The 16,755-nt window shown below is 42.2% G+C and overlaps 1 protein-coding gene across 9 annotated transcripts in view; it reads left to right on the top strand.

The window, feature by feature from the left end:
* Scmh1 (Scm polycomb group protein homolog 1) overlaps positions 1-16,755 on the top strand; it is a 155,055-nt gene that overhangs the window by 124,400 nt on the left and 13,900 nt on the right. For all 9 annotated transcript variants that reach the window (XM_027399136.2, XM_035439656.1, XM_027399131.2 and 6 more), the window contains 3 exons: positions 378-504; positions 12,439-12,639; positions 14,228-14,419. In XM_027399136.2, the coding sequence (XP_027254937.1) occupies positions 378-504; positions 12,439-12,639; positions 14,228-14,419 (520 nt within the window). The remainder of the gene's footprint in view (positions 1-377; positions 505-12,438; positions 12,640-14,227; positions 14,420-16,755) is intronic.

Below are 16,755 nucleotides of genomic sequence, written 5' to 3'. Positions count from 1 at the left end.
AGGAAAGCAGCTGGTAGAGTCGGAAGGTCCATTTCCATTTAAAGAAAGAAACAAAGTAATAACAGTAAGCCATAGAATGCTGTCTGCTTTTATCTGCCCAATTTATAAAGGATTTAGAGTTCTTATGATGATGAATCTATCATAAAAGTGTATTAAGCTCTTTCTCTGTAGAAGACCAAAATCATGTACATACATTCAGAAAATGTTTACTAAGTACTTTCAATATATACAACTTTGGGACCATTTACTCAGCAGAAAATAAAGTGTGGTTCCATTCATAAATTTGTTTGTTTCATGGGTGTGACTGCTAAGAATAGAGGAATGAAAAGGAAGTTACCTTTCACAGGTAGCAAACTTTTCCCCATCTATTTTAACAGAGGAAACCTCGGACTTTGCTGAGCCCACCACCCACCTCACCAACAACCAGCACCCCTGAACCGGATACCAGCACTGTTCCCCAAGATGCTGCCACCATCCCCAGTTCAGCCATGCAGGCCCCCACAGGTAAGAGCAGAGGACAAAACTAGCTGCAGTTTACCCCTGAGGCATAGTGTCTACATAGCCTCTTGTTTTCTACCGATAACTAGCCCTGTCCACATCTAAACATAGGTAGAACCTAGGTTAAAAAATTTTTCTATGGGGGGCTGGAGAGATGGCTCAGTGGTTAAGAGCACTGCTTGTTCTTCCAAAGGTCCTGAGTTCAATTCCCAGCAACCACATGGTGGCTCACAGCCATCTGTAATGAGATCTGTTGCCCTCCTCTGGCCTGCAGGCATACATGCAGTACACATAATAAATAAATAAATTAAAAAAAAATTTCCTATGGTGTTTGAAATAGTGTTATAGAAATTTCATTTTGTTTGTCAGAGCAATATAAAACACACACACACACACACACACACACACACACACACACACACACTGGGGTAATTGTTCTGTGCACTCAAAGCTGGGAAAGTGGGTCCAGTTGCAAGGAATAGGGAAACATTCAGAGCTTGCTGACCCAGTTTAGAGTAATGCTCATCTTGCTTAGTTGGGTCATTCCCTTAGTGATCCCTTCCACCTTTCAGTAGCTTTATTCTGTAGTGGGAATTTGTTTCCGCCAATAGTTTTGGAGTCTTAGGGCATGGTTTTGGAAGAGGAGGGGTCATGCTGACTGTCACTTGGGTTGATGATCTGAAACCTGATCATCATCCTGCATGGTAGCATTCTGTGCCTCCAAGGGCAGAAGACCACGGCGGCAGCTTACCTTCAGTGTGTGAGTGTTCCCTAAATAAGTATTTGTTATTCTTTTACTCGGATGCTCGTGAACTTCCTTAATCCACCCACAATTGGTGTCCAACCAAGCCCTACAGCCTACTGCTTCCTTTTTGGTTCCATTTCCTTGGGATATTGTCTTCTGTCCCTTCACCCTGAGGTGGTGTCTGTCCTTGATGGTGAGGTGTGGTTTTTGGATACAGCAAAAAGATGGATCCTGTTTTCTAATTCAATCTTTTTATTGAGAAAATGAGACTATTGATAGTGAGAGATATAATAGAGGAATGTTTATTAATTCCTATTATTTTGTTTTTATGGTTTGCTTTATTGTCTACCCTTTTGATTGACTATTCTGGGATTATTTAGTCCTTGTGTCCTCATTGGTGTAGTTAACCTTCCCTTCAGACCAGAGTTTTCCTTCTAGTGCTTTCTGTGGAGCTTGATTAGTAGGGAGAAAATGTTCAGATTTGTTTTTATCCTGAAATATTTTTCTTTCTCCTTATGATTGGTAGTTTTGCTGTGTATTTGATTGGTAGTCTGAGTTAGCATCTGTAGTTTCTCAGTTTGTAGAAAATATGTCCAGGCCCCTCTGCCTTTTCTAGGTTCCATTGAAATCCAGGTGTTATTCTAATGGGCCTGCCTTTATATGTGACTTGGTCTTCCTTCCTTGCAGCTTTCAAAATCCTTTCTTTTTTTTCTGCATTCAGTGTTTTGATTATCGTATGTCATGGGGATTTTCTTTTCTGGTCCTGTCTGTTTGATGTTCTGTATGTCTCATGTACCTTGGTAAACATCCCTTGCTTTAGGTTGGGGAATATATATATATATAATATATATATATATATATATATATAAATAAAATTTTCTTTGGCTATACTACATTTTTCTTCTGCTTTGTCTTCAAGACCTGAAATTCTCAGTTCCATGTCTTTTGATCTGTTGTTTAACTTCGTGAGTTTTTCATTTTGAGTTTTATTTCAATTTGTCTTTTCTTTAGCAATTCTATTTCTTGCCAAATTCTACTTTCATGTCTTAAGTTGTTTTCATTATTTCATTCAGCTATTTCTGTTTTCATGGTCTTCATTAAGGCATTTATTAATTTCCACTTTAAGGTCCTCAGAGCCTACTACAGTAGGACTGATGGCTTCTGCTAAGGGTATATTGTCTTTTTTTTCTCTCCATTTTTTATTTAAATTAGAAACAAGATTGTTTTACATGTCAATTCCAGTTCCCTCTCCCTCCCCTCCTCCCCTGCCCCCACTAACACCCTACCTACCCCATTCCATTTCTGCTCCCCAGGGAGGGTGAGGCCTTCCATGGGGGATCTTCAGAGTCTGTCATATCCTTTGCGATAGGGCCTAGGCCCTCCCCTGTGGTGTGTCTAGGCTGAGGGAGTATCCCTTTATGTGAAATGGGCTCCCAAAGTCCATTCCTATGCTATGGATAAGTACTAATCTACTACAACAGGCTCCATATATTCCCCAGGCCTCCTCACTGGCACCCATATTCATTGGATCTGGATCAGTTCCTTGCTGGTTTCCCAGTGATCAGTCTGGGGACCAAGAGCACCCCTTATTCAGGTCAGCTGTTTCTGTGGGTTTCACCAGCCTGGTCTTGACCCCTTTGCTCATCACTCCTCCTCCTCTGCAACTGGATTCCAGTTCAGTTCAGTGTTTAGCTGTGGGTGTCTGCTTCTACTTCCACCAGTTGCTGGGTGAAGGCTCTAGGAGGGCATATAAGTTAGTCATCAATCTCATTATCAGGGGAGGGCATTTAAAGTAGCCTCTCCACTGTTGCTTAGATGGTTAGTTGGTGTCATCTTTGTAGATCCCCAGACATTTCCCTAGTGCCTGATTTCTCTTTAAACCTATAATGTCTCCCTCTCTTATGGGATCTCTTATTTTGCTCTCCTCTATTCTTCCCCTTACACAACCTTCCTGCTCCCTTATGTCCTCCTCATCCTTCCTCTTCTCCCTTCTCATTCTCCTAGTGTTTGATGAATTCGGCCCCACCTCACCGCAGCAATCCTAGGGCACAACTGCCGCAGCCACCTCAGCAGGCGCCCTCCCCGCCCTGGGCATATTGTCTTGATCACGTTTGCACTGGGATCTAGGCATCGAGCATTAAGATGTTTGGGATGTTTCTTGGTATAAATACCTGGCCTCACCTTTGATGGGTGTAATCTTAGTTAGGGTTTCTATTGCTGTGAGGAGACACCATGACCATGGCAACACTTTTTGTTGTTGTAGTTGTTGCTGTTTTTTGTTTTGTTTTGTTTTTCGAGACAGGGTTTCTCTGTGGCTTTGGAGGCTGACCTGGAACTAGCTTTTGTAGACCAGGCTGGCCTCGAACTCACAGAGATCCTCCTGCCTCTGCATCCCAAGTGCTGGGATTAAAGGTGTGTGCCACCACCGCCCGGCTCATGGCAACTCTTATAGAGGAAAACATTTAATTGAGGTGGAAGCTTACAGTTTCACAGGTTCAGTCCTCATCATTGTGGCAGGACATGGAAGCATGCAGACAGACCTGGTGCTGGAGAAGTAACTGAGAGTTCTATATCTTGCAGGCAACAGGAAGTTAACTGAACACTGGGTGTGGCTTGAGCATATATGAGACCTCAAAGCCCACCCCTACAATGACATACTTCCTTCAACAAAACCACACCCTCTCTAACAAAGCCACACCTCCTAGGATCCTGCCTGAATCAAAAGACTTCTGACACCATTTTGTAATAAGTCTTTCCGCCAGCTGCCTGAGTTCCACCCCGACATTTTGGGGCACCAAATAACACAGAGAGACTTACATTAGGTACAGTGCTGCTAGCCAATGACTAGGATTTCGTGTCTGCTATCTCTGTCTTAAATATCAATCATAATTATTAATCTATGTATTTATAAAGACTTATCGAGGATGCTGGCTGAGTGCGTCCATTCTTCTCTGGATCACATGGTGACTCTCCCTCTACTACATTTCCCAGAATCCTCCTCAACTCCTACTCCCCCCTTTGCTTTCCTATTGGCCAACAGTGCTTTATTCATCAACCAATAAGACAAATATATACACAGAAGGACGTCCCCCCATCATCGGGCTATTTTCTTTCAAACCACCACAGGTGTATTTTGTTCTATCATTGCTATTTCCCCATTCTGGGTTCTAGCCAATTGTGGCAGCTATGGGGTCCCTGGTAAAGAGAAGTTTTAAACCCCACCCAACTGTGACAACTATGTGTCCCTGGTAGAAAGTGTTTCTACGGGTCAGCAGGGAATCTCAAAGGAATGGAGATAAGCTAGAGATATAAACAATAAAAAAGACTATGGAGAACTAGAGTTTCACTGGTTCCACACCAAAGTCAGGTAACAGGGGGATTCATAATATTAGTATCCTTATACTGACTATATGACATGTAGCAATGTCTCCTTTATCACTTCTGATAGGGGTTATTTGTGCCATCTTTTTATCTTTTTACAAAATCAACTTCTGATTTCATTGGGATTTTTCTAATTTTTTTCTTTAAATTTTATTAATTTCTCCTCTAATTTTTATTCTCTTCTGCTTAGTCTGGGTTTAAGTTTCTATTTTTGAGTTTCTTTGGGTATACACTTGTATTTTTGACTTTATATTTTTCTTTCCTAAATCTGTTCATTGTTGTGCTTTGTTTCTCAACCCTGCTTCTGTTGTATCTCACAAGTGTCAGTAAGATGTTTTTCACATATTAAGTTAAAGAATATTTTTTTAATTTCTCATACTGTTGACTTACGTGTTTTTGAGGGATATGTTGTTTAATGAACATATATTTAGATATTTGCTTCCTATCTTAATTCTACTGTGGTGTGAAAGAGAACACTATTTGGTTTCTTTTTTAAATTTGTTCAAATGTGTCTTATGGCCCAGAATGTGGTCTGTCTATTGTGACTGGTCTTTGTGAGCTTGAGCTAGAGTTACTGGATAAAATAGTTGTTAGATATCAATTATAGATAGTTGATTAATGATACTATTGATTTCAATTATATTCTTGATGACTTCATTTTTATTTTGTCCTATTGTATCTATCCAGTTCTGATAGAAGGATGTTGAAGTCTCCATCTACAATAATTGACTTATTGTAGTTCTATCTGGTTTTCTGGGTTTGGGTTATTTTTGTTGTTTTATTTTGTTTTGTATTTATATACTTGGGGTTGGCATGTGCCACAGGGCAAGTGTGGAGATCAGAGGACAATTTTGTTCTCTCCTTCCACTTTGTGGGTCCTAGGTATTGAACTCAGGTTGTCTGAACTCAGGCCCTCAGTGTGGTGTGGTGCGGTGTGGTGTGTATGTGTGTGTGTCTGTCTGTCTGTCTATGTGCCTCCACCTCCCGCTTCCCCCTTCTGCCCGTGAATCAGGATGTAGCTCTCAGCTACTGCTCCAGCACTATGTGTGCCACCATGATGAAAATAGACTAAACCTTTGAAACTGTAAATAAGTCCCCAATTAAATGATTTATTTTTAGCAGAGTTGACTTTGTTGCCATGTATGATGACATATACCTTTAATTCTATCACTCAGAAGGCAGAAGCAGGCATATCTCTGTGAGTTCGAGGCCAGCCTAGTCTACATAGTGAGTTTCAGGACAGGCAGGGCTATGTAGAGAAAACCTGTCTCAAAACAAAACACACACACAAAAAGAGTTATGTTGGTCATGGTTTCTCTTCACAGCAATAGACTACGACATTGGTACTAATCATTTCACTTATATTTAAGCATAGTGTGTGTGTGTGTGTGTGTGTGTGTGTGTGTGTGTGTGTGTGTGTGTACCTATAAGCACAGGTAAGCAAATATATTATTGATAATTATTATTTAGATTTAATTTTAGCAGATTGAGAATAAAAATGTTTGTTCCTTGTTGTCTTCATTTAGTCTTTCTCCTATTTTCCTTTCTTTTGTTCATTTATTTTCTTATTTATTAATAGTTATGGTAATCAAGCCTAGGGTCTTGTCCTAGGCAATTATTCTATCACTGAGCCCTTCATTTTTTCAAAATCTAGATTCCTGTTTTATTTCTTACTGAAGGACTTAACATTTCTTGAAAGATACTATTTTAGCATTTGTTTTTCTTTATTTCACCTTCACATTTGAAGGAGAATTTCATGGGGTTCAGAAGTCTAGGTTGGTAGGGGCTTTTCTCATAATAATTGAGATATTCCATTATATTTTCTCTATGTTTGCATGATTTCTGAGATATTAACCTATAGGTAAGATGATTTTTCCACCTGACTTCTTTTAATATTTGTTGTTTTGGTTTTGTTGATAGTTGTTTGTTTTGATTTTTTGGTGTTTTGTTTTGTTTTGGGACAGTCTTTCAGTATTGTCCAAGTTGGTCTTAAACTCTTTATGTCTAGACGGTTGACTGATTTGGGGGGGTTCGAGACAGGGTTTCTCTGTGTAGCTTTGTAGACCAGGCTGGCCTGGAACTCACAGAGATCCACCTGCCTCTGCCTCCCAAGTGCTGGGATTAAAGGTGTGCACCACCACTGCCCAGCTTAGAGTTGACTGATCCTTTGATCATCCTAATTTAGAGTTTCCTATTGCTGTAATACAATGGCATGACCAAGCCCAGTGGTAGTGGCAGACACCTTTAATCCCAGCACTCAGAGGACAGAGGCAGGCAGATCTCTGAGTTTGAGGACAGCCTGGTCTACAGAGCAAATTCCAGGACAGCCAGGGCTAAACATGGAAATCCTGTCTAAAAAGCAAACAAAAGCCCACATGACCAAAAGAAACATGGTAAGGAAAGGTTTTATCTGGTTTATACTTTCGTATCACATTCCACTCTCAAAGGAAGTCAGGGCAGCAACTTAGAGGCAGGAACTGAAGAAGCTACCTAGAAGTGCTGCTTAGTGGCTTGCTCCTCATCGCTTACTCAGTCTGCTTTCTTATACCATCCAGGACTACTTGCCCAGGGTTAGCACCACCCACAGTGAGCTGGGTCCTTCCACATCAATCATCAATCAAGAAAATGCCCTACAGACTTGCATGTAGGCCAGTCATGTGGAGGCATTTTCTCAATTGAGAAATTGATGCCTCTTCCTGATAACTCCAACTTCTGCTACCTGCAATACCTACTATCAATAGAATATGGTTAGGAAGACACTAATGCCAAAGCCCCAAACTTAGCATAGCATCATTTCAACCATCTGCTATCAATCAGCCATAGAACCTAAATTCAATAGGGAATTCCTGAGCAGACCTTACCTGTCAGTGAAAGAGGATTAAAGATTCGTGACCTGTATTTTAAAACTACTTCAGACAACTCTCTAAATATAAATTATTTACATTTTTCCTGCTTGAGAAGTCAGTTCTTCCCTCACAGGACTTTTCATCAAAACTCTCATCTCTTTACAACATAAGGCAACATGTCCAGCATCTCATTCTCTGAATGAGGTATAGGTGCCTAAGTCCTCTTTATGTGACGTTTCTCAGCCACAGGACGTGGGTGTTGTTCCTCTCCATCAGAAGACCCTTGGACTAAAGAATCACATAGTGAACATGTGGCTGTGGACCAGAGTTAAAATGACTTTATAATGTGTAGCAGTCACTAATCACAGAAATTCCAGAATTCAAATGAGCACATGAGCCAGTTTCTTAATTAGGTCTGGTGCTGCTGCCTAGTTTTGTTTTGTCCTTTGTCATGAGGCTAAGACCTAGTAGTCTTAGCCTTTCTCCTTGCCTAAGAAAGGTTGGGAGTCCAAAGAAATTAAGAAGTGAAGGCAGGTTTTATATATATTATATGTATATGAGTATCTTGCCTGCAAATATGTATCTGTGTATTCCGTGTGTGTGTGTGTGTGTGTGTGTGTGTGTGTGTGTGTGTGTGTGTGTGTGTGTGTGTGTGTGTGGTACCTATACAAAGGCTAGAAAAGTGTGTCAGGTCCTCTGGGACTGTAGTCTTATTGTAACTTGATATGCCATGCTTAGTTGATATCTCTGGGAGGCCTGCCCTTTTCTGAAGGAAAGCAGAGGAGGAGTGGATCTTGGGGAAAAGGTGGGGGAGGGCACTGGGAGAAGAGGAGGGAGAGGAAACTGGTTTGGATATAATATATGAGAGAAGAATAAAACAGACAATAACAAAGTGGAAACAGAGCAACACACACAGACGTTTGCGATTTTATACTGTCTCTGAACCTTCTAAGGTCATGTTGGCAATCATTATAACAAAATGACTATCTTAACAGTTTGAGGGGTTTCTTTGAGTAGCTCAGGGTTCACTTCCTCTGCATTTACAGCTAAATGAACCCTAGAGAAGCTTAATAATTAAAAAAAAAAAAGAGGCCATGAATTTGAGAGGGAATGGAAAGACGGGGACATGGGAAGGATTTGTGTGAGAGGGTTAATTATGTAATTTTATTTTAATTAAAATATTAAAGAGAAAAAATTAATCTTGTATAAAGAGTCTTCAAGAACTACCCCTAGCAAATTCCTATGGAAATCTTTGGTCTGAAAGAAATCTATGAAGCATATTCTTAGACCCTTCAGATTCTTTTTGTTTGTTTGGTTTGGTTTTTTGAGAAGACAAGGTCTTCTGGCTGGCCTGGTACTCAGGTATAGATCAGACTGGCCCCAGACTCAGAAATCCACCTGCCTTTGTTGTGAATGCTGGGATTAAAGATGTATGCCGCTGTACTCCCACCTTCTTTCTTACCCCCTTTTTTTAAAAATTATTTATTTTTATTACATATAGTGTTCTGTTTGCATGTACACCTGTATGCCAGAAGGGGACACCAGACCTCATTATAGATGGTTGCTGGGAATTGAACTAAGGACCTCTGGAAGAGCAGCCAGTGCTCTTAACCTCTGAGCCATCTCTCCAGCCCAAGTCTTTTTTAGGAGATTTATTTATCTTATTATGAATACAGTGTTCTGACTGCATGTATGCCTGAAGGCCAGAAGAGGGCACCAGATCTCATTACAGATAGATGTGAGCTACCATGTGGTTGCTGGGAACTGAACTCAGGACTTGTGGAAGAGCAACCAGTGCTCTTAACCGCTGAGCCATCTCTCCAGCCCTCTTCAAAAAGGATTTTATCAGGGATGGAGAGATGGCTCAGCGGTTGAGAGCACTGACTGTTCTTCCAGAGGTCCTGAGTTCAATTCCCGGCAACCTCCTTGAATGAAATCTGGTGTCCTCTGCTGGCATGCAGGCAGAAGACTGTATACATAATGGGTAAATAAAATCTTTTTTTTTTAAAAAAAAGGATTTTATCTCTCATCTTACATTTTATTATAAGCAGCAAGAAGGTAGGTAGCACTTTGATGGCTTTAAAAGTCTTAGCTAGCCGGGCGTTGGTAGTACACCCCTTTAATCCCAGCACTCAGGAGGCAGAGGCAGGTGGATCTCTGTGAGTTTGAGGCCATCCTGGTCTCCAGAGCAAGTGCCAGGACAGGCTCCAAAGTTACACAGAGAAACCCTGTCTTGAAAAACAAACAAAAACAAAAGTGTCTTAGCGATTTCATTGAGCTCATCAAGTACATTTCCTGTTTTATGCTATGGGCAACAGTTATGTCAAACGTTCAGACCCTTCCTAGCACATGTGCCCATCCTTCATCTTCCAGTTGTCTTCACTTTCCAACTCTTAAAGGGACTGGGAATGTAGCTCAGTGGTAGAGCACTTGCTTAGTTGGATGAAGCACTGGATTTGATCCTCAGCACTAAAGAAAAAAATAATAGCTACCCTAAGGCTTGAGTTCTTACTGGTACTTTGCCAATAGTGCTTTCTGCCACCCAGTTCCAAAGCTAGTGTTGTGTGTTTGACATTTGTTCCTGAAGCATCTTGATCAGAATCTATTCTGGTAAGCTTTTGCTTTTGACAAGCTACTACAAAACTTTCTGGTTTGAAACCTTCGGGGACAACTGTGAAGACACTCATGTATTGCATACAGTGCCGGATGGGGAGTGAACCTGACTAGGCTTGGGGATCCACTTTTCCCACATGACTGGCATATTGATTCTACCGTTTCACCACATGAACCTCTCCACATGATGATTTGTTTTCTCACACATAATAAATAGTTGGTATTCAAGAGTAAATATACCAAGAAACCAGAAGTAGAAACTGCTGGTTTCTTAATCCTAGGGCCAGAAACTGGCATTGTATCATTCCTACTGCTGTCAAGTGTGACAGAGAACAGTAAGAGGCATGCCAAAGACTTGCAGAGCCATGTTCTCAAACTGACAGTCTTCTAAAGGTTGAATGGTTTGGTCTTTGGTGTTTCACCATATGACCATGAAAAATTAATTTTAAAATCACCATTAGAATAATCATATCAGACTCACATCCATGAAATATACAAAATCTTAGTTGCAAATATATTGTACACTCATATACAATTTGCTGAATTTCATTTTTTGGGTTTTTTTTTTTTAGACAGGATTTCTTTGCATAGCTTTGGCTGTCCTAAAGCTAACTCTGTAGACCAGGCTGGCCTCAAACTCACAGAGATCCACCTGCCTCTGTCTCCCGAGTGCTGGGATTAAAGGCGTGCACCACCACTGCTCAGCCAATTTGCTGAATTTTAGTAAATATCAGCATCTGTATAACTCCCCCATCCCCATGTGATCAAGACATAGGATACTTCTGATACTCCAGAAGCTCCAGCAGGCTCCTTGCAGTCAGTCTCTGTCTCCACTGTGATTGAAATACTTTTTTATCATAAATTAGATTTTGCAGATCTTGAATTTAATATAAATTAACCATGCTGTCTGTATGCATTCTTGTATTTGGTTTCTTTCACTCAAAAAAATTTTTTTGAAGCTGGGCAGTGTTGGTGCACGCCTTTAATCCCAGCACTCTAGAGGCAGAGGCAGGCAGATCTCTGTGAGTTCAAGACCAGCCAGGTCTACAAAGCAAGTTCCAGGACAGCTTCCAAAGCCACAGAGAAACCCTGTCTCAAAAAACAACAACAACAACAACAAAATGAAAGGCATTTATGTTGTACCTATCCATAAGTCAAGGTTTTCTTTTTGTCAAGTGGTATTCCATTAAATGAACATACCATAGTTTGCATGTTCATTCTCCTACTGATGGACACTTGAGATGGTTTTAATTTGAAATTGTTGTAAATACTGGTATGAACATTTGTGTTAAGTGTCTTGTTTCTGGGTTCCTCCATTTTTAGTGATTTCAGTACCAGGGCCACACTACCAAACATGAAAATCTTCCCTTTTTCTTTTTTTTTTTTTTTTAACCTTTTGCTTTTTATTATTGTTTTCTTAAATTTGGACTCAGAATAGTGCCTCAGAATCCTAAATGCTGGGATTACAGATGTTCAGTGCCATGTCCTGGTTTTTTTTTTTTTCACATGTATGTGTGTAGTATGTGTGCTTATATGTGTGTGCATGTAGAGGCCAATAGTCCTCTTTGATCTCTTTCTACCTTATTCACTGAGGCAGGGTCTCAGTTGAACCCAGAGCTCACCAATATGGCATAGTCTATGTAGCTAGCTAGCTCCAACAATCTTCTGTCTCTGCCTCTCAAGTGTTTGGATTATAGGTGGCCATCATGCCTATTTAGTGTTTACATGAGTTCTTGGGGTCCTAACTCCAGTCCTCAGGCTTGTACAGCAAGCACTTTATCCACTGAACATCTCCATAGTCCCCCAAGCCCTATTTCTTAGCAGACCTAGACTGATCCTTCTTTTCATAGAGTGACCCTCATAGTCACCTCCATAGGCACCTTTATTCTGCCAATTAGGTACATTGGAGTCAGTCTCCTTCCTGCTTTAGGACACAGCTTCTTGGGGTCTGCTAAGTCAGTAGCTACTTCTCCAATCTGCTGTCTACTTTCCACAATCCTATTGGCTGTCTCTTTGCTTGTGCTCTGATTCACTTTAGAGAATTCTGGGGAAAAAAACAAGAGCTTACACTTTCTTTTCAAGGTCCAGAAAACAAAACACAAGCTCTGTGTCTTGATTTCTGTTCTGTGTTTTTTCTCCTAATAGGCTGTATCTCCAGAGACTTTGCTCATGCAGCTTGTGGGGGTGGCAACTAGACACGGGATTTTCCAAACCTCCCTTTATCACCCACAGTGTTTTGCTCTGTAGTTGTGGGGAATCGCAGTGGAGCCAAGTCCAGACATTAGCAGATGGAAGAGAGCTGCGCTGACTTCTGTCTGAACACTGTAAGGTTCTCGGGTTCTTTGTTCCCTATAGTTTGTATCTACTTGAACAAGAGCGGCAGCACAGGCCCCCACTTGGATAAGAAGAAGATCCAACGACTTCCTGACCATTTTGGGCCAGCCCGTGCCTCTGTGGTGTTGCAGCAGGCCGTCCAGGCTTGCATTGACTGTGCTTATCACCAGAAAACTGTCTTCAGCTTCCTCAAACAAGGCCACGGCGGTGAGGTCATCTCAGGTAAACACTTTCAGGCTGTTTGTTCTAGCAAGCTTTCATTCTGATGAAGCATCCTAGTTCCAAATTCATACTTACCAACTCTGGAGAATGCAAAATTATACCATTTCTCAAGAGTCCTCACTTCCAGCTCCAGGCTCTTCTGAACCATGTGCCACATATGGTATATGCCATACATCTGCCAAGAATAGCCAAACAGACTGCCTAGTACAGCCTCTTCTTAGAGTCCTCTCTCCTGTCCCCACAGAATATATGAGTATGTGGCTTAAAGCCATTCCAGAGGAAGGATACATAGGAGCTATGTTGTTGCCACAAGAGAATTTCCCCAAATGGCTTCAGAGGACTTCTGCCCTCCTCTCATCCCTCTGCTTCCATAGCTTCTGTATTTATAGGACCCATAAAAAGGGAGCTGAATCCCAGGACAAAGGGGAAAATGAGAGTTTAACAGTGTGGTACTTTTTGCTGTAACTGAAAATACTTTGTTGCTGTGCACCATTTCTGTTTCAGTTTTCTTAAGTTCAGAATCATTTTTACCCACTAAGCCTAGAGGCTTGACCTGCAGCCTTCCAGTCTCTACTGTAATGCTGCCTTACAGCCTCCTCCCTTCCTCCTTATCAAGCTTGTAACTAGCTTCAGGAAACCAGCCAACAGGGAACATAAGTAGCCAAACTGTTCTTTTAGCAAATACCTATTGATCTTTTACTGTGTCAGAGTTTTCTGCCATACATTGGCCAGGAAAAGGGAAAACAGAAGATGACAGACTCTAGTCTCACTGGTCTGTGGAAGGGTGACAACAGAGAAATGTCAGGGAGCCAAGTCTAGGCAATAGCTGGCTACATGGAGAATGGAAACTGCCAATACATGAAGTCTGTCCTTTGGAGGCCCAGACCAGTCTCGGGCCTCTCCCTTGCAGCAGTCTGCAGGGTAGTGCCTGGAGTTGCCCTCACCTCTACCTGCCTAGAGTTCTTCCTCTTCAAAACTTTCTAAGAGGGATTTATCTCCCCAGATCTCACTTTCCTCAAAGACTACTATATGAACCTTTTTGCTTTTTAAAAATTATGCCAATATTTTGATAGAACTAGATAGGATATAACATAAAAATAAGCATGAAACATCTCCAAATGTTACCCAAATCTAGTGTCCACATAAAAGTTGGAATTGTTTACCTAAGTCCTTGCTACCAATGGCAGTATTCCCTTCTGTACTGCTTACCTGTTCCTGGGCAGTTTTCTTGTGAAAACAGCACCCTAGGCGAACACATTTCCTGAAGGAAGCCCAGCCAGGTGTTGAATGAAGCAGACAGCATTCTGTTCGGAGTCATTTTCACAGGTTGAGTGAAATCATTCCAGGGCCCTGAGGGTGCAATAGGCTTGGCCTGGCCACTTCCCTGATTGCACACCCTTTGGAGTTAGAAGCAAAAATCAAAGCCCTTGAGCAAGGGAGGGTAGCAGGAAGAAGACAAATGGGCAAGCAGCTTGGGCATTACCTTTATGTAACCAGCCAACCCCAAAACAAGCAGTGAGCTGGGCTTCTCTGGCTAGCACTGCACTGCACTACACAACTGACTTGCATTGTTTACTTAACTCCACAGCCATGTTTGACCGGGAACAGCACACCCTCAACCTCCCAGCAGTCAACAGCATCACCTATGTCCTCCGCTTCCTGGAGAAACTCTGCCACAACCTTCGGAGTGACAATCTGTTTGGCAACCAGCCCTTTACACAGACTCACTTACCCCTCACTGCCACAGAGTACAGTCACAGCCACGACAGGTACCTACCAGGTAGGAGCTGGGATGGGGCCTGGGCTGCAAGGGGGCTGGGCAGCCAGCAGCATCTGCAAGGGCCCAGGGGTAGCCCTCAGGCCTTGGAGACTAGCACCCACTGTCCAGAGATCTGGTTTTCTACTCTTTACTAACCTTGCCATATCTGGGTCACATCTAGGACTTTTGGTCTTCTATCACCTTAGCTCTTGAGGGTTTTGTTGTCACCCTACAATTTCTCTTTCCCCAGGACCCTGTCTCTGATTTCCATCTGGGCTCCACATGAAGTCCCAGGACATCTCCCAGTGTGAATCGGGTGTCAGAGGCCTCATATAGCTTTCCTTCACCAGAAACAAGGGTTAGTCTTAGGTAGAGATTAAGAAAGCTGCTCCCTGTTGATTGGCCACCCATTCTTTTCTTTGGCATATGGCCCTAACTCTTGTAGCATTGCCAGTCTAACAAGTCAGTTCAAGTTCCTGCTGTTTCCAACTAGGCTGGAAAATAACTTTCTTAGTTAACATACCAGACCCACAATGAAGAAGCGGATGCCACGTGGCTGGGTGGGTGACTAAGCACTTCCAAGAGAGGTTGAAGAGTGAGTGGAGCTCGGCACCTCTGATCTGGAGTACAGGACGCAGAATCGAGGGAGGGAGGAAAGCTTGGTCCCAAACATAGAGAGGTAGGTTGCTGTTAAGAGGGAGGGATTGCTCTGTAGATGGTGTCCTGAGCAGAGAGGAGGCACACCTGCTCTGCTTGCTGCGGGGTGCAGGAGTCTGAGGTCTTCTACATGAGTTTCACACTCCCTTGTTGTCTTTTCATCAAACTCTTAACGGAGGACGTGCTTGGGGAAGGGAGCCCACACCCAGTCTCCTCCTCTGTCCCCTCTGTACCTCTGCAACCATGTGAGAATTGCTGGTATGATTTGGGGTGAAAAGATACCTAAATTTCTCATATGCTGGCAAGCAAACCAGACATCTGGTCCCTAAGCTGTCCCCTGCTCCTCAGCTGGTTCTTTTCTTCAGCGGGAACTTCTTAAACTACCTGCTCTAGATTGCTTTCTTCAGCATCAGAACTTGTAAGAACAGCCCTGCAGTTATAATGTTGTACTGGACAGGATGGAGTTGGTACAGACAAAGACAAAGTGTTAAATATTCTCAGCCATTGTCATCTAGGAGCCCTGGGCTCTGTTCCCCTAATGAAAGGCCTAACTGGAAGTCTGAAAGAGAAGGTACATGTCCAATAGGGCAGCTAACTGCTCAAAGAAACAAACACTCAGAATTCTTAAATGGAGCACTGCCCTTCAGGAACTAGGGGAAGTACATTGGCAGTGGATTCAGAGGCTTCTGGGGACATGCCCACGATGGGCTTCCAGTCATGAAAGTGTTTGGAAATTGGCACATGCCACAGCCTTTCCTGGGACTTGTGTTCTGGTTTGTGTCCAGTACCCTATAAGAGAAGCAAGCTTCATCCAGACTCTTCTTCCTGCCTCACCAGCTAAAAGAAAAGACAAAGAACAGGGGTGTCACTTTCAGCTGTTGGCTGTGTCCTTTCTCTAGCCCACTTCCAGACAGACTGCACCACCTCTGATCCTCTTCCGCTCACCAAACTCAGTTTCTCAAGGAAACTTTCAGCACATTGTCTGCTTCATCCTGGCTGCCGTTGGCTTCTCAGAAGCAGTGTTTCAACTGTGCCCAGACAAGCCAGGGCCTTGTCTGGACTTCCTCTCTACTCTGCAGCTTGTCTTCCCTGCCTGCCTGCTGTCTTACTGACCCTTTGCTCTGCCTCTGACACCTCATCAGCACCTATATTATTCTGATTACTTATCGACCCCTGCAGAAAACTCCCATCAGTACCACAGCTTTCTTTTACTTTTTCTTTAAACCTGTCTTTTTTGTTGTTGTTGTTGCCATTCCTGCCCATCTGCACAGTCATACACTTCTACTGATGTGGCATCTGTGGGTCCCATCTATATTGACTGGGGTGCTTACTGGAGCCCTTCCCCCATTCCTGCCTTGCCATCAGATTCCCTCTCTCTATAGACTGCGCCCAACTGACCATGTACTTCATAGCTATCAAAAGTCCATATTCCTTAAAGTTTCTTTACCTAAAGTTTTAGACTATTGCTTTTTTCACTGCTTTATTTTGGAAACTTTCAAACATACAGAAAAATGGTAACAACAACAAATATAAAATAATTCCTTCACCAAGAGTCACTTTTAGCTTTATGCAATATTTGCTCTGTCTCTTTGTTTGCAGATATATTTGTATCTATATATTTAATATATATGTATATATAGCTTTTGTTTATTTAGCACACAACAGTATATATATATATTATATATATATATATATATATA

This window comes from Cricetulus griseus, chromosome 2 (genome assembly GCF_003668045.3).
Source record: "Cricetulus griseus strain 17A/GY chromosome 2, alternate assembly CriGri-PICRH-1.0, whole genome shotgun sequence".
NCBI classification, from domain to species: domain Eukaryota; kingdom Metazoa; phylum Chordata; class Mammalia; order Rodentia; family Cricetidae; genus Cricetulus; species Cricetulus griseus.
This window is presented reverse-complemented; position numbering and strand designations above follow the sequence as displayed.